The sequence below is a fragment of the Dermacentor andersoni genome, chromosome 8, assembly GCF_023375885.2.
Source record: "Dermacentor andersoni chromosome 8, qqDerAnde1_hic_scaffold, whole genome shotgun sequence".
Taxonomy (NCBI): Eukaryota; Metazoa; Arthropoda; class Arachnida; order Ixodida; family Ixodidae; genus Dermacentor; species Dermacentor andersoni.
In genome coordinates this window covers 41013431-41031572 of record NC_092821.1, presented here as the reverse complement: position 1 = coordinate 41031572, position 18142 = coordinate 41013431, and the positions used below count along the sequence as shown (strand labels likewise).

The 18142-nt window shown below is 49.3% G+C and overlaps 1 protein-coding gene across 5 annotated transcripts in view; it reads left to right on the top strand.

Annotated features, from left to right (window-relative positions):
• The first annotated feature begins 259 nt into the window (after positions 1-259).
• LOC126526403 (uncharacterized) overlaps positions 260-18142 on the top strand; it is a 285856-nt gene continuing 267973 nt past the window's right edge. For all 5 annotated transcript variants that reach the window (XM_055068184.2, XM_072289645.1, XM_072289644.1 and 2 more), the window contains exon 1: positions 260-1461. In XM_055068184.2, the coding sequence (XP_054924159.2) occupies positions 1419-1461 (43 nt within the window). In that variant the 5' untranslated portion in view covers positions 260-1418. The remainder of the gene's footprint in view (positions 1462-18142) is intronic.

Genomic DNA, 18142 nt, shown 5'->3' with positions numbered 1-18142 from the left:
CTGAGTGCGTCCTGAAGCGGGTGGGCTGTGCGCGAAGCGTAAAAGAAACTCCTCGCTTACATAACCGTTGCCCGCGATGCATGTGCGTGCGAAGGAGAGTATGCGGTGCGGTTTGTGAAGAGAGGTGGTGGCGAGGGGCCAGCGAGAATGCAAGAAATAAAAAGCCCAAGCCTTCTTTCCTTCTCGCAGCTTCTTGGCGTGGCGAGGAGGGTCTCCGTATGCCGTTCCGAGGTCTGGCAGAGCGAGTACAGTAGTAGGCAGGCCTTCCGTTGCGGCTGTTGGTGCGGTAGGCGCACACGGCGCAAGTTTGTGTGGCCGTGAAAGCGCGTGTAGAGACCGCGAACGCGTTCAAAATTGGTTATCTCTCTTGCTCGCGCGAACGAGAATAATGCGGCGGCATCTATAACTTTCACATCGCCGTTTGAACATCGTACTCTATCAGGAGGTGACAGAGTCGCAAGACTTTGCCGCACCCATCAACACGCGGTGCAACAGCCATCGGAAACAACAGTGCGACGTATGGACGTCCGCGCGTAGTGCGTCGCCCTTCACCTTCCTTTTCGGATGCGTCCTATCGTCTGAATCCGATGTGCGGAGCCACCACTGTCACGGCTGTCACGTCGTCGTCTGCTCGACCGTGGACCGCGCGCCGCTCGGAAGTGACGTCATCGTGCGACTCGCGCGTGCGCCTTTCGTCGCGGGAAAAGCGAGCCGTTGTCGTCTGCACGGCATCGCGCGTTGTCGTCTGCGTGCCACGCCAGACAGCCGCATCTTCGAAACCGACGACGAACCGAAGTGACCGACGCCGAAACAATGCAGCTGTCATCACGTTTTCTACGGTGTGATCTATCGTGAAATCCAACTCCTTGCATCAATTTTCTTTTTGTCGCTAAGTGTGGACAGCGCTGCGGGATTCGAATCCGGTTTCCGCAGCGAAACTACGGATGCCACTGTTCCGTCTGGGCGAACGGTGGACGTATATTCCTTCTGCCAGCTGCGAGCGTGTTTGCAAACAGCTGCAGGATTCCGATTTCGCTTCCAACGCTCCGATGGTGCGCGTGTGTGTCAGCGACTGTTTCTACTGAATGTGACGCGCTGCTTCCGGTCTTCAGGGCCACTGACTGGCTCATCTAGCGCATCCAGACTGTGGCGGACGCGCGCACTTCCGATTTGTCCGTCGGAAGCGAAACCCTACCCTGCGAGAAACGACTTCCGCATCGAGTTCGACCGGCGCTTTAGGTTTTTGTCACCGGATAATCATCTCTCCGTGCAGTGAGCCTGACGTCAGGTCTTCAAGGTGACGACGCCGGCGCGCCAATTTTAGTTGCCGTGTTCCGGACACTACGGCCGTCGTGCTCAGCGGCTGCTGTTATTCTGGTGTTGTGTATCGTGAGTGCGGCCAGAGGAAGACGACAGACATGGCAGCGGTCGTGCAAAGAAGGCAGATTAGGAGGCCCGCGGGTGAGCTTGTTGTTCACGTGTTCTCTCGCCGCTTTGTTGTCTTTTGAAACGTCAATACGGATGGACATTGACACAGACAAAGTACCTCAAAGATTAGCACTATACGCATAGTATATGTCATAATCACTCCTCTATGTTCCAGTGTTAAAGGGACACAATAGAGAAGAATGATTTCTTCTGTATTAATAAATAGCCCTTCCAAAGTGACAAGAACACCACTCTTACAGCAAGAAAACGCTTGGCAGGCCAGAAAAAGCGTAAAAGTGAAAGACGGGTGGCACCGCCTCCTTGAAATTCCCGCACTGCCCGCCATGAAGTCATGGATTTTGACGACGTCTGCTAGGGAGTAGGTAATTATTTAGCGCCAAAGATAGACTAGATTGGCTTCTAAAGGAACCAAAGACTGAATGAGACAAGTTTCGGGAATGTTTACTCAGTCAATGCCGCCAAAATGCGAAAAATTACTTCGAAATCCCCGACGTCACACTGACGTACAGCCATTCTGGTTTCGGCGCGAAATTCAAAAAATAAAACTTTGACCTTCATTTTCTCTTCTAATAATCGACCTATTATCGCGAAATGAACGGCAACAGAGCTTTAAAAGACTATTTATTATATGAGTCTAAACCCATTTATTATTACATTTTAGTGTTCCTATAAGGCGTACACCTCCGAAGGAGTGATTCCTTACTCATTAATCTAACGTAACGGAGGGCTACGAATTTATCCGTGTCACCGGTAACCCGAACAGCAATGCACAGCTGTGTTCAAGAGAAGAGAAATCTTGAGCACTGCGTATGCAAGAATTCGTTTGGTTGTATGACGGGGGTTACAAGGTCATGGGATGGAATACATTGCAGCGGAACTGCTTAGCGCAGTTATTCACTCTGGCGTGCTGGGTCTTTCTTTCTTTCTTTCTTTCTTTCTTTCTTTCTTTCTTTCTTTCTTTCTTTCTTTTATTTTTAATTTTCTTGGGCGGACTTATAATGGTTCGAAAGCACCACAAATGCAGTAAAGGTTGAATTTCTGGCTGAACCATTTGACTATATATGTTAATTTCCTCTCACCCGAATCAGTTATGGGTTGGCGTGTTCATATGAAAGCAATCTTTGGCAAACGCAAAAGCCGGTTAAGAGCAATTAGCTGGTTTGAGACGAGGACCCAATTGCAGTTGAAAAATCATTGCAGTGGAACTCTACTTGGGTACATTCAAATGAAATTAGACAAACTAAACCGTTGCCAACCAAGAAGGGTTGATTTTTTCGCAAAGCCTTCTTGGTTGAAGATTACTTAATTTTCCTAATTTCAAGCTTTCTCCGAGCAAACTGATATCAGTCGAATGCTCACCGCCGATATACGAGCCACGTGACACCAGAGTTTCACTTCAGTGAGGTATAGAAGGAGCTTTTTAATTGTCGTCTTATAATGTCCCGTGGCATGCTCTGTCGTGATTAGTGCAACTTTAATTCTGCAATAGGCAGGCGCATTTCTCGTGCACTAGCTGAATAACTGCCTTACGTATTTCGTAATGTGCTCCCCTTTCCCAGGTGTCCCAACCCCGGGACAAAAATGCTCACGATGAAGTTAATAGAAACATCTTAGTACAAGTCGACAAACATATAAGCCCCTCTCGAAGATATGTGTTCGATCATACGTCGAATAATCTCTGCTACTACATACAATTATATATTTGCTGTGAACTCTGTACATCGCCACACCTTTTCATTTAGGCGTTCTGCACACTCCAGAACATAAAGAAAGAAATAACTCCCATTAGTAACTATTTCTAACTTTCACTTTCAAAATACAGTTACGGTTCGATATGCCTGTCTTGGCTTCATTTACATACCTGGGGCCGAACTCACAAATGGTTTCGTTCGTAACTGCTGTCTGCCATTGGCAGGCAACCTTCGCTAATAATTTTCGCGGTCAGTATTTGCCAGAATGTGCTCTTACAAAAAAAAAAAAACAGAGTTAATAAAAATTGTCACCGTGAGTCAACGATCGGAACGCGAACAGCGAGCTATTCGCTTTTACTCGACAATTGAGTGAAAATCGTTCCTGCCCGGAGTACGGTGCGCTCCGCCGGCTATGCTATAACGGTCGCGTCGATGCCGAACGGCGCCGCTTCGAGAATACGCCTGAAATACGCGCCATGTGGTTGCCACTTGCTGTCCCACATGCACGCGCAACTTGACGCGTTCTGTTTTATCAGTTCTAGTTATCGTTTGCCGACGACCATCATTCGAGGGCACACAGTATACCGGGATTTATTTCACTGCATTCTACTACCCTTATCGTTCCGCCAGTCACGACCTTGGCGATAGCCCTAGCGGAGCGCCGCTTGGACGAATGGAGAGACATCTGCGAGGAATAGAACTGGATATATCCGTCCCATTATCCCGGCCCTCGGCTCTAGACTTCAGTTGCCGCGCGCAGCTTATATATAATGCGCTTTGTGGCTGCGGGCGCTGTGCCGCGCAGCCTCAATGCAAGACGCAGGCGCGAGTCTAATCGCATCCGGCGCACAATGCATGCGTGACGCAGCTCTCCTGAGTCTGCTCCTATATAGCACGCCGCAAGTGACGCACAAATTCGCGCTTATTCATTCATTTTTATTCGCGCTCGGGCGACAGCTCCGCGTGCTTAGGGCGTCTGGCTGCCAGCTGCGGCTGGGGTGCTTTGGCCATGGGCTTGAAACCACGTTTGTGCCACGCCAACAAAGGCACCACTTCCTCTGTTAATCGCGAAGAAAATATAAGGGCCGCATATAAGAGCGTGCTTACGTAAAATCTTTTCGTAAGAGTAGGTGGCGGCTAATATAGCGATGCCGGACATATCAAGAACGAGACGCGTCAGTCGCAGTGTGGCTTATAATGCGAAACCGCTATATGCCCCGTTGCGCGAAAATCCGGCGTTGTAGTCGGCGGCGTGACCGAACGATGGTACCAAAAATGGGCGACGACAAAGAGCAAAACCACGTAAAAGAATTACTCGAACTGACGTCAACTTATTCAGGGAGGTTCCCGCAAACAAAGTAAATTAATGCCGCTGAGAATAATATTAGGTGAATATCGGTCTGGGTGGGAATCGAACCCGCGACTCCGGGGTGCGAGACGAGCATACTTCCCCGACGCCCCGGCTTTCCTTTTCTTTTTTTTTTTTCTGTATTGCCGGCTTTGACATTATAAACAAGCGATACACAAAAGGTAAAACATGCCAAAAAAAAAAAAAATGTGTCGTCTAGTGCATGCCTCATTGGGCACGTGACGGCGTAGCCAATGGCTAGGAGGTGGCGCCACGTCATAAATGTATAAAATCAGTGTTTAAAATTAAAAGAAAAAACATCACTGTCCAAATGAACGCCGCTCAGCCGTCCTTCAAGTTAGGAACTCCTCGCGGGTAAGCGGGCGCGTTGGGACGCTTGGCGCGCTTTCATTTGGCCTTACGTACCGAGGCGCAGTTAAAACGTAGGTGATATCTTGCGAGGACAAGGAACGCGCAGAAAAAAAAAAAGACAATTGACCTAAGCGACTATACAGTGCTTTCTCATTCCCACACGTAAGCAATCTGAACCGTCTCCGCCGGATATCTTAAGAAATAAACAGACGCCATCAAGTCACAAATCCTTTCTTTTGTAACTGTTTTTGATTGGCATTGTCTAAGAATGCGGTCGTAATTATAATATTGGCCGATGACTTTATTATTATCATATATAACCACGGTAATTGTTGTCACGATCGGTGTTCAAGGTGATGTTGGCGCCTGTAGACGTTGCAGCTACTCAGTTTAATTAACAGCGCCGGCATTCTATTCGCAAAAAAAGCTCTTACGCTAGAATCCATTGTCCGTAAGGGAAAATTTCATCCAATCCTGATTCCGGACGTACCGTCAGCGAAGGCGGCCAGCCAATCACAAAGAGCAGCTGCGAACTAACAGCATTGTGAATTGAGCCTCGGATTTTCGCAAAGCGACGAAAATGCTGCGAGCAAGGATGAAAGAAAAAGAATTATAGTTACAGACGTGGCTAAACTTCACACAGCTCGTTTTTACACGAACGGCCCCGCATACAGGATCTGCTTTGCGAGGTCGCCGCCGCCTGGTGTTTTACATACTCATCCATCTAACGCGCACGCAATTAGTGGTAAGCCGTGCGCGTTCGGTGCACAGGTGTTCACACATGCGCGCTTTCGCGCGTTTCGCGCTGCTGACAGCCGAAAGATCGTAAAAGTGTAAACAAAAGCGGAGCAGCAACAAAACAAAACAAAAAAACTGAGCGCGCACCCGTACACTATCGAGAGCGGCACACCTTTCGTAGCACCTGTTGGATTGCTCGAAATAAGCGGCGAAAACACAATGGCGCTTCAGGCGTGTATAGCGCGGATGTGAGCTGAACATCGCGCGAAATGAGTCAGACAGCCATGGCCTCGCTTGTGCGGGCATGGTGTGATTTATCTATTGTTTCGGAGGAGAGAATGTCGATGCTGTTGCGGAGCCTAATTCACAAGCATTTTCTTTTTCTTTTTTTTCCTTTTTGTGTATATACCTGCCCTTTGCAGTTGACCGGCGGTCTTATAGCTAATGTCTTATCTGTGTTCGTCAAGGCGAACACAGCTAAGACATTAGCTGTGGATAGAACATCTTGCGTGTGCCCGTAGACACGGGCCTTCTTCAGTTACGAATCGGTTGCCGCATTTGTCGGTTATTAAATGATGATATCTGGAGAAAACAGACCACGACAGGGCCGGCTATATACTTATATTCAAAACTAAACTACAGCAACAAGGAATGTATATAGGGAAAAAAGGGGGGGGGAGTGAATAACGTTGCTGGGAGAAGAGTGGTGTATAGAGAGTAACTTTGCTGCGCCATTTCTCTCTGTTGTGCAGCAAACAATAAATATAGTTTCGTAGAAATAAATATTGTAGCTTGGTGCTACATTCAGTTGGGCGACAATTTTCTCTTTTAGGAACCTTTCTCTACCTTGCGGGATTCCGCGCAACTGATTTGCTAGAATAGACGATATGATGATGATACTATATCTAACTTCCGTTGGCGGCTTCACAAAAAAATTGGGATACACTTCAAAGCCTTTTACCGTTTGTGCAGAGCTCTCCATGCCATAAAAAGCATGACACTTCCAAAGACACTAATATTATAATAAAGTAAATGCTTCTCCTTCACATTTATTCATTCATCGACGACCTAATTATACTTATTTGTTCGTCGGATTTCTGAATGGCGGAGAAAAACTGCGTGTCGAATAATTTCGAGGAGAATACGGACGCAGTCAGCAAATAGTAATTCGCGATGGACAAAGGGGCTTCGCAGAAACAACGGCTTTATTGGTCGTGTCTCTCTCTCTCTCTCTCTCTCTCTCTCCAGTGGCTGACATCTCATTGCACACGGCACTTCGTCTTGTCACGCTGCTGACACACGGCTTCACTTATCCAACACGCGCGCACGTACAGACCAACGCGTACGAGGCAATCTTTAGCTTGCTTGTTTGTATCCTCGCAACTGAACCACATTTCCAGTGCACTGTCCCTCTTTCTATTCCCTTGGCAACGTAATTAAGCAAGCGCCAGACGGCCGCCGTCCCTCTCGGTGACCCCTCGCAATCTACCAGACTCGAGTTTCACGTTACTCTCTTCCTGCGTTATTTATTCTTTTTTCAGCTCGTTTATTCTTTAGTGCGTCTTATTTTCTCTCCTCGCGAGGCAACGACACTCTTCCCGCCACAAACGCGACCACCGTTATCAATCGTCGTTAGCTCCGGTGTGTGCAAAGACACGTGTGTGTGTACGTCCGAGGCGTCAACATTCGCGCCGACTTCCGCCAACGCCTCCGCTTTCCTTTTATCTTTTTTTTTTTCCTCGATAAGCGGCATGCCTGCACATGCCCGGTGCCGTTCTTTACAGCCACTCGGCCCGTAATCTCTCGCCGCGGCAGTAAACTGCATCGCAGCACTGCGAATCGCAGAGCGCCGCGCACGTAACCCTTAAGATTCGCTGAAAACGTCGCAGGCAGAGTTCGGCTTGTTTCCCGTTCTCTCTCCAGTTGAGCTCAAAAACCGTTAAATTTATCGTTGTCTGGGGATGATAGCCGCGAAGTTTTTGGATCCTACTGATGACGCTTACCGTCCCGCAGCGGCTCGCGGAACGTGGGAGGCGCTGTATATTTGAGTATAGTATATATAGTATCGTATATATAGTATAGTATATTTGAGTGCTCCCGATTAACTCTGACCATGTATTGTGCAGATTTCCCGACCTCACGCGAGTGCCGGCAGCACTCGCGTGAGGTCGGTCTTCTCGCGCGTACCGCCACACTCGCCGAAATGTGGCTGCCTTGGCGGGGATTCGAACTCGCAACCTCGTTCTAAGCGGCAGAATGCCGTAGGTCGTGCAGTGATCGAGTCTCCGCGCGGCTGGTATAGCGGTCTACTGAGTTCACACCGTCTTAACGAACAAAACAGATCAGCGTTGGAATTCCAAGATATGTGACTTCGAAAAAGTTTATTTATTTATTTATTTATTTATTTATTTATTTATTTATTTATTTATTTATTTATTTATTTATTCATTCATTCATTCATTTAGTCATTGATATTTAATAGGAATTGTAAACATTGGCAACTAGCCCACTATGTCGCCGGCTTCTCCACCGTCACAAGTTGTTAAAACCCGTTGGTCATGGGTCACTCGCCAGTGCTTAAGATAAATACGTTATCGCCATTGGCAGGCGATTGTTCTTGCGAATTTGTCCAGCGCACGATAAGCTTCGTGAACACGGACCCGTGTATGTCTGCGATGCCGCGGTCATATACCAGCACGACATGAGTCCCAGAGTATGGAGTTCGAAGAAACGCGTAGATTGGTACCCTTTAAAACAGCAAACATCGTAGCGTTTCAAAGTGTAATTAGAGAAGCCTATTTCGACCGATCCAGGGATAAAGAAAAGGGTGGATTCAAACGTCCCTCGATTTATTTCACCTGTATCGTGGGATTATGCGTGACAGTTTCGGCATACATGGCGACTGGAAACGAACACAGCTCTGGGCCTAAGATAGGCACCATAACACTTGCTTGTATTTGCGCTTCAAACGAACATTATTGCTATTCGCACGGCCGTTCACGTAGTATATGCTGTGCTCAAACTGCAGACCAATGGCTTGCGCGCTTGAGTTACTTCAGCTAGATAAATGGAAGGCCTTTCACTGAGAGTGAGGTCACGGGACCATGGCCTCATCGCAAGCAACAGAAAAGCAGTAGCCCTCGCGCGCGGTCCCTGATGTCAATCGGTCAGAGTTACCGTCTCTGCGGCAATGCAAGAACAAGAACGTCATAAAGGGCACATAAATAGTTAAGTTAACATAACTCTGAGCATTGGCAGCCGAGGCTTATTTCATTTTTATCTTCTCTAGGCCCGAGCTCATCGCAAATGTTATTTGATCTCGGACCGCCTCACGACCTCGTGCGTCCGCTCGGGACTCGGGGTGCAAATTGTCCGTGCCATCTGTCTGTCTGTTTTCCTGTTTGCCTCTGGCAATGCGGGAACTACTTGGTTTACTCCTTTCCCTCGCTAAGAGGAGGCAACGAGATCAAAAAGGAAAGCACACGCACAGAGAAAGCGAGAGAGGGAGTGGAAAAAAAAAAAAAGAACATGCACACGCGCGCATTAAAGAAATATTGCGAGAGCGTCAGAGTCGTTTAACTAAGTCACATGAACGCGAGAACTTTGCTAGCGTATTCGTTAGCTTTAGGTGTTAAGGCTAAACCCCATGAGCGCGAGTTTGTGCCCGACAGCGACGAGCGACGGCTTCGAGGGACGGATCGGGCCGTCGCGTGAACAGATCGCTTGGTCTTGTCGCGCGATCGCTCGGTTGTGCAAATCTAGAATTCGTCGCTCGTCGCCCGGAAGTGCTATGAGCGACTAGCCAGTAGCGCGAAGCCGTAACTGGATGTACATAACTCAAGTACTTCCGATTGTCGCACGGAACGAGCAAACGATTGAATATTTATATGTGCAAGGATAAGAACCTACTGCAAGACTTTCAGAAATGCTTTATGCTGCTTTTTACAGTAAAACACGTCAACTTAAGTTAATAAAGCACGCGTCACGCTAGTATCGGCGCCTAAATTGCTGCCCTCATACCGGCAACACTGGGGAGACGTCGCTCGAAGTCGTCGCTCGCATGGGGTGCAATTTGTAGGCGACGAGCGAACGCGACAGCCATCTCCATCGCGTCGCTTGTCGCGTGCAAGATCGCTTGCATGGGGTTTATACTTTACCCTCTGTCCAGTGCAGGGTATGGAACTGGATATTTGTCTTCCGGTGAACGTCCCCGCCCTTTCCCGTCTCATTTCTCTCTCTCTCTCTTTCTGTTTAGGTCAGTCAGTTTTCGACTGCCAAAATTTGTGACGTTTCTTGTTATACTACATTCATTAGTATTACATGAAAGTAAGTGAGTAACCAGCACCATCACAAGTTTACTACTTCTGTTTGTTTCATGATTATTTCAATAAAATAATGTATCTATCCACTCGACGCGTTCAGTTCGCTACCCTTTTACTTTCGCGAGGTACGCGAGCCCTTAAAGCCAAGAAAGGTCACTACACGGATGGCCCGAGAACAGTGCGGAACCGTCTTGGGAGCACAGCTACCCGGCACTCGTTCAAACAGAAGCAGACTGAGCAAAATTAAAAGAGAAGAAAGCAAGGCTGACACCGGCGTGCCGCATGGCTTGCTCCACTAATGAGCCCTGCGAGGGGCCCGGCGTTCGCTAGCACTTTCCGGCAGGTGGCCAGGAAAGAGTGCGCGCGCAAGTAGAGGGAAGGTGTCCATGCTAAATAAGCCGTCGGAGACTGCGCGCAGGAAACTTGTTCCGAGGGTGCCGCCTTTAGCGAGAAGCAAAGTAGACCGCGTCGCAGGTAACACTCACTTCGTGCACTTCACAAAGTTATTGGATGGCAAAGAACAGACTAGGAAGTGTTTCTCGGAAAGATCCCTTTCGTTTTCCGTTCGTTCTGCGCTTCTTCGGTGGTTCTCAGCGCAACAAACCGCGTTTCCTCTTAAGCCGGGATCGGTGATCAGCAACGATTCGGAGAAAAAAAAGCATTCATTACGAAAATATCAACATACGCGACCAGGAGACGTAATGGTAAAAGTAAACGGGCGTTCTCGCATTACGAGCGCGTCAGAATGAAAAAAATAGTGCCAAAACGGGTGGCACGTATCCGCGACCGTTACAAGGCGTTTTCGTGGGGACGTATACCTGCAAAATTTGGTTCTTTTAAAGGAGGTTAAGCGAGAGGTTGTTGACATTCTAAAAAGAAAAGAAAGAAAAAAGCGAGGAAGCCCACACGGGGCAGAATAAGTTTGAGAAAACATAGACGGCGCCAGTCCGCGGGCCGTGTCGCACGATTTGCGCGGCTAATGAGTCGAGCACCGCTGCGTGCGAGACTCGCCTCGTTCTTTCTTTTGTTGCGTGTCTGCCTTGGGCCTCGTCTTCATCGGGGCTTCTGCTCCCTTTGTTATACCGGTCGACCGCTGTGCTGCGGAGAGGCTGCAGTACAGGCACGACGATGCTCCCAGACGCCGGGCGTGTAGTGGTGGCGGTGGTAGTAGCAGCGCGGTGCATGTTATTCCGTCTGGGCTCTGAGTAATGGAGCTTTCCCGCAAGGCTTTCGCTTTCGCGATGCTCCTCCTTCACGGTTGACCCGGCGCGGGGTGGTCGTGACCTTGACTGTGCGCCGAGGAGCCGGCGCCGCGCCGGGTCGTCAGGTGGTGTGGTGCCCCTTTCGGAGACCCCCCCGTGAACGGCCGCTTGGTTTGGAGCTATCGTGGGGATTCTTGCTCTCTTTTCTCTTTCGTACTTTCTTTCTTTGTGAAATCTGAGGTTTTACTTACATGGTCGGCTGCTTCCTCGTACGTGGTCTTGGCCACTAATGTTTCTTTGACTTTTGTTTTACGGCGCGACCCGACGTGTTTTTTGCTTGTTTGCCGTGGAGCGCCGCGACGTGTTATTTTGCGTGGCCCTACGGATTCCTTGAGGCTGTATTGCTTTACTCGTGTGTTGCATGCGAGTGCGAAATCGTGCGTGCATGTGTGTGTGCGTGCGCGCGCGCGCGTGTGTGTTTGTGTGTTGCGCAAACATTAAGTTGTTGGGGTAACCTTTAACCTGCCTCTAGGTAATTAGGACTACGTGTAAGTGGTGTATTGGTTCCGTCTATAGTGTTTCGCAAGAAAGTACGAAGGAGGGCGGATGATTTCTCTTTCTTACAATCTTTCTTCATTTCTCCATGTTTTCTTTTCCTTCACTTTTGCCGTGTAGCACAATTCAAGTTGGCCAAATCTCGCTTGTAGACGTTCCGAGAGCGCACGTATGCCCCTGTCCGCAGTTAACGACAACCGCCGATGGGGCGGAAGAAAGCCGATTCGTAGCGAAGCTTTAGCGCTGAAGCTCTTTCGTCGCTTTCGTCGTCCTACTTCGTCGGTTCCACAAAAGCAACGAACGACGGAACGACAGCATCCGCTAAACGCGTGCCACGTGCGCCCTGGAGCCTCGCAGAGTCGATCCCACAACCTCACGTATCGTTCCACTAGCCTCCCGCCATTTCTACGTGCTGTACGGAAAACTTTACGAGCCGTAAACTAGCTTTCCCGACAGTGTCCGCGTCATCACGTCTTAAGCCCCCTACTCACCGAGTACGAGTTGGTACACTTCCGCGCCCGGGAACATGTTATTCGATAGCGCACTCTGGCACTGCTAGAGACATGTAGTTCATCTTTGATTTTATCATTTCCGTACTGTACCTTTTCTTCTTATCCTTCATTTCTTTCGCCGTCGTGCCCTGACCTCCCCGCAGTCACCGCGGATGTCACTGTAACGGTTAGCCGAATGTGGTAGATCGCAGCGATTGCGTCCTACTGACAGCCCGGATTCAGAGCGCAAGATTTGGCAACGCGGAAGTGAACGAGGCTCGCGCGGTTCCTTTGACGCCTTCCATCAACCTCCGAAGCTTCATTCCGGTCTCGCGCCCGAGTAGTCTTTTTTTTTTTTTTTCTTGTTTACACTCGGGGGGCACGAACGGTGCGGCGAGGACGATTGCATTGCCAGAATAGCTCTTGCGCGCTCTAGCGTCAGCATATCGTCTCGTGTCCGTTCCTCTCTCGCAATTCACAGTCGCCGCGTGCTCTCTCTGGCTGAATATATTTGAATTATGATTCGCTGTCTTCACTGCGGGGACGCCGGAGACCCGCCCGTTTGACAGATAGGTGTCTCTCTGCATGGAATGCCACGCGCCCGCACGAAGAATCCGTGGCCGACGCGCGGAGTGTCGACAAGCGGTTGACAAGCAAAGCATTATTACATTGCGACATGCTTCAAAGCAAAAGAAAAGAAAAGAAAAGTGAAGCGCTGTGTGTATTTTATCGTATACGTGGGCGTTTTTCGTATCAGTAAAAAGCTAAACTATGGAAAGTGCGCTGTTTCCCTGTGGTGCTTCTTTCTTGCTTTATATTTTATTTACGGGATTTCAAATGGCACTGACCCCAACGATTGCAACGATGGCAAAGTGATATAAATAACTCCAGAAACAGAACGATACGGGAATAAGAAACTATGAAAAATTAAAAAAAAAAACGCGATGTGAAACGAACCAATAAAAACGTATGAAATGTATACCTAACGAGTCAAAAATACATATGGAGCGCGTTTAGTTTCTTTTTGTTTCACTTCGAAGAGTTCTTTTTTCAAAGCCCACTAGAGTTACCCGAATCACGTCACTGTCCGTTAATTATATGCCCAGGCGGACATCACCTTCAAGAAAAATTAAAGTAGTCTATTCGATAATTAAACTAATTGCGTCGAGTAAGTTCATAGTTACAAACATGACGGCGCGTTTGCACATTGGAAAGTGTAAGGGAAACGTCACGAAAGTCACGTTCCGTGCTTCGGCATTGCGAAACGGCCACGTGAACGCGGAAATAGTCGGCTTCAAATTATTCGTTAAGTTTACCCGAATCCGCACGCGGCACTGCCAAGCGCAGCTTTGCGGTGCAGCCCGCCTGTGACGTAGCAGGTCGGGGCGAGATGAAGCAGCCGCCGCTGATCTCTCTCACGGCGACCTTTATTACTATTGGCGGTGTGCGGAACTGTCGACGGGACGCATGGTCACGTGCTTCAGCGGCAGAGGCTAGACGGAACGTTCTGTCGCGCCACGCATAACCCCGCTGCATTTTTCGCCACCCTGCTACGTCACGGGAGGGTTGCAAATGATGTCCGCCTAGGCATATAATTAACGTGTACTGACGTGATTCGCGTAACCTTGGTGGGCTCTCCGAAAAAAAAAAAAAAAAAACGCGCTCCAAGTAAAAAAAAAAAAAACACTGTATACATACATGTATACGAGAACAACAGTACACGTAAAGCATAAAAATGCACACCTGCAACAACGCTCTTACTTCTGGCATCAAACGACCCATCTTGGTCAATGTGTGGCCATCTCTAGCATTTCACGATCCAGAAACCGCTCAGAAGAGCATGCGGCTTTGCAGACACACTTGGGGACATTACCAAAGGTCATCTATCGACATCAGGAATCGTCCGGCGCTTACAGTTTAACGCGCACGAACGCATTACGGGTCCCTCTACGGGTCATTCCAGTCGTGGAGGACCTTCGAAATCTATTGGCCCACCCCGCAATGGACGGCCCCTTCGCAAGCTTCGATCGAGTGCAAGAAATATGACGTGCCCACCAGAGGGCGCACAGTCCAGTACTGTGTCACCAGGAGTGAGAGAGCACGACACAGGCTGTGCGGTGCGAAGAAGGCGGCGCTCAGGAGCTTAGGCCTATAGCCGATAATTCTTCCTTAAAACGGCCGCGCTTCCTTTCTTTTCTCGGTAGCGAATTGAGCAACTTCTTTTTCTTCGGTCGCCTTCGAAGCTCTGCCTCTTCTCGCACGCCGCGGTCTGGTTTGCCCGGGCGCCGCCGCTTACATAAATAATGAATGGCCGACACGCCGACGCCCTCTGCCCTCTTCTCTACGCGCTATCGGCATGTCGCTTGCGAACCGACTCGTTCAAGGACGCGCCGAAAGGACCGCACGTGACCGCTGCGGCTTCGCGTTGCGAAACCTGTCCAACAGCGCGGCGCCCGATGATTCGCACGCCTTCAATTATCGCGCGAGTTTTTAGGCCCCATCCTTTTAGGTTGCCCGTAGCTGCGCCTTTTGCTCTCGGCTCCGCTTATCCCCGAAGCCACAGCGGAGACGAGCTGTTAAGCTTGGAAGAAATGCCACGCCCACGGCAACTTGAAGTGAATGAAGACAATGACACCGCCGGCGGCAAGCCAGTTGGCTAGAGCGAACTAGGCGAGCCAGTTTGCCAAGAGGTCGGTCGCGTCGACATTGCCAATATCGGAAAAGGAAGGTGTGTTCCGAGTTCGTTTTGTATGGGTTACGTTATGTCGTAGAGTTTCGCACTAACGACGCTTTCGAATCACGTTTAGGAGTTTGAAGATTGAGTGAGAAAGAAGCTGTATACCTTGATACCGGACTTACTCAGCTTCGCTGTATATATGAACACTTATTATCACCGTTTGAGCCCTTTCAGTCTCAAAACGCAGCTTTCATTTGCGTTTCCGTCTGGCTCCTAAGTGTACGATTAGATGGTTTTTCCAATGCTATGAATCATGAAGACGACAGTCTAAAACTTTTTATTGGGGCCCTCTGTTCAGGTCTAAGAGGCAAAGGTTCAACTGATCGTAAGAGAGTTTCATAACGTCGAGACTTGTTGCAGAACACTCCCGCCGCCGCATCCACAGCTCACGAACACGCGAGAGACAACACTCAGATTGTTGCAAATCAGCACGTTCTCGGACCCAAGGAGGCTTCATCTCATGTTCCCTACTCAATATGACAAACGATGCAAATACTTCGAACAACTGGGAACGCTCCGGCACATTGTCGTAGGTTGCAGGGAAAATCCAGCCTTGCCTCCTCTACCTCCTTCCCCCACCCCAAGAGCAGTGGGAGACGCTGCTGTCCAGCTCCGGCCTCTCGGACCACATCACGCTGGTCGAGAGGGCGGTCGCAACCAAGACGGCGCATGGATTCCCGTTAAGAGGGAACCATTCCTGCAAATCAAGCCATCCGTAGGCTCATTAAAGGCGTTTTGTTTTCTCTCTCTTTCTCTCTCGACTTGTTTATCGCCTGGGAGTGTTGTGGTACAGATATCTAGAGCAACCTGCCAAGTCGTCGCGACTTATGAATAACTAGCTGAAAATTATCTGGCCATATCTGCTCTAAGATCTGATAATATTGGCGCCATGCTTAAATTACATTAATTAGTCGCCACTCGTCAGTGTAAAACAATCAGCCAAACGTTGAAGCCTCGAAAAGAAAACAAGACGTAAATGGAAGAACAGAAACCACAAGCTCTGTTTATAAAAAAAAAGTCACAAATGTTAAGTATGGTCAGGCAAGGCATACTTTCACATTCAGTTTTCAGCCTACATTTCCGACTTCTCGCTTTAGAGTTTCATAACTGAACACCTCCGGCATATACGGTGGTGCTAGTAACCACGACTTCCGCAGTCGCTCGACAATTCAAAGTCCAGATTTCCCTCCACGGCCAATCTGTACTTGCAAAAAAGTTAACTCTGTTCTGCGCACTCGTGTGAAACGCTGCGCCACGTGCCATAATCTCCCGAGAAAGTAAGCGCCGGTTTCACCTTCTGGCCCGCGCTTCTTTCTTTATGCGCGCTGTCCACCGTTATTGCGCAACATTTTCTACGACTACGCCGCGCCGTCACTCCCGTCCTGTCCAGCGCGCTCGACAATCCCTTCCCTTTCTCGGCAAACCGCTCAGTGTTTTCCGCTCGCTCGCGTCGCAAGCGGCCGTCTCTGCGGCAGGTCGTCGGAACGACCCTCCGAGACGTGCGGGAGGGAGGTTTTATAACAATATAGCCTTCGCACACACGCCGTGCTTCTGCAATTTATTGTTCCGGAGTCTTTCGTTGATTCTTATTCTTACTCTACTCCGTCCGCAGAATGCAACAACGCCGAGCACCGCAGCAGCATTAGCAATCATTGTCTGCGCAACAGACGCACAAAGCGTGAGCGCGCGGAGGACACTGTGAGCGCCGCCTCACAAAGGGAAACGCTTGTCCGTTGCTTCTTCGCGAAAACAAACTTGCGCCTGGTGGAGGTCACGGACGTCGTTTCGCTGCCGCCGGAGGCCCTGCCCAAGCAGGCACAATAGTACGCGCTATATAACGTCGTTTGCGTGCGCGCGCGCGCGGGCTTGGCTCGGACGCCCAAAGAAGCGCGGGAGAGGTTACGCGTTGCGTTTATCCGTGTGTATGTATACGCGGATATTTTTTGGGCGTGTATGTTCATTCGCGCTCGTGCTTTTATAGCATAAAGGCAGGGCCTTCTGTGGTGCCCCGCCGCTTCCTATACCACGGGCCGTAGGGCGGTTCTTCCGTTGGCGGAAGTCGTTGCCTCTTGACTCGTCTCCCTCCGTCCGCGTGCACACTTTTTGCAAGAGCCGTCTACTTCCGGTTGTTTATCGGCGGTGGTCCTACGGTTATTGCCCGATTCACGGCTGGCCTATCGTCATCCTTGTCTTGTTATGTTTTTTTTAAGTTCGTTTCTTTGCTTGCTTGGAGGAATCGAGTTCGACGCTGCACTTCGTGCACTGAAAGAGTACAGTCGGAGGAGTGTACGGTGCAGAGAGGGGTAAAAGCTTATGGCGGAATGCGGCTGGTCCGTTGTGTCCAGGTGTATTCAGGGTGCATGCAGCACTTAACCCTTAAGGCCTTCACTCTGCGTGCTCCACTCAAGCGCCGGAGCGGTCTTGCCTCTTAGCGGCAGCCAGTACAGAAACAAGTCCGTAGCTGGTGCTGCCAGTGTGAGCTTCATAATATAATTTTTTGTTGAACCCTTTCTTATTTTTGATAGTGCCGTGCTAAGGAGTTCGAGTGATTTTGTTCGTTGTTGGAGCGAACTAGCGTTATTAAAGAGAGGTGTTCATCGGCTGAAGAGCTCATCGATCGCAGGGACCCTCTTTGGTGTGCGTTTGCCGGGCTGCGCGGACTTTTTGCGCGATCTGCTTTTAACGCATGCATTTAACCACGAGCAGAATAATTGTGCTTGTCACTGGTAACATGCGCTGACTATGTATTATGCATGCATATATTTAGTTTTTATCGAGACCTTCGTATACTTATGGAGTGCGTCAAGGCAGTTTCATTTTGTGCGATTGTAACGCGATAGCGTTAAGGGCGGCGCATAGCAGAAAATCCGGTGTCATTGTCGCCGGAGTTGTCCGTGAGCGAAAATTTCCTTATATATTTATGTATAAGTGTACGCCACGGCTTTATATATGATGTGCGGTACATGCGGGTTATGTTGCCACACCGTTCTATCACCAAATATGCTCATACTTTGTCTTACACTCTTGAAAAAGTTGTTCCTCGGAATTTTGAGAATAACAGCCCAAAAACGAATGTCATGAAACAAAACAACGAGAGCGCATGCCTTTTATGTTAAATCTTCCTAGACTGAAATATTAAAAGTGCCAAACAATAAGAGAAACCTGAAAATAATGGGGTTCTTCTGGCGCGATTTTGCACTAGCTACCTCCCGGGTCGGGCCACGCAAGAGGCCGCGT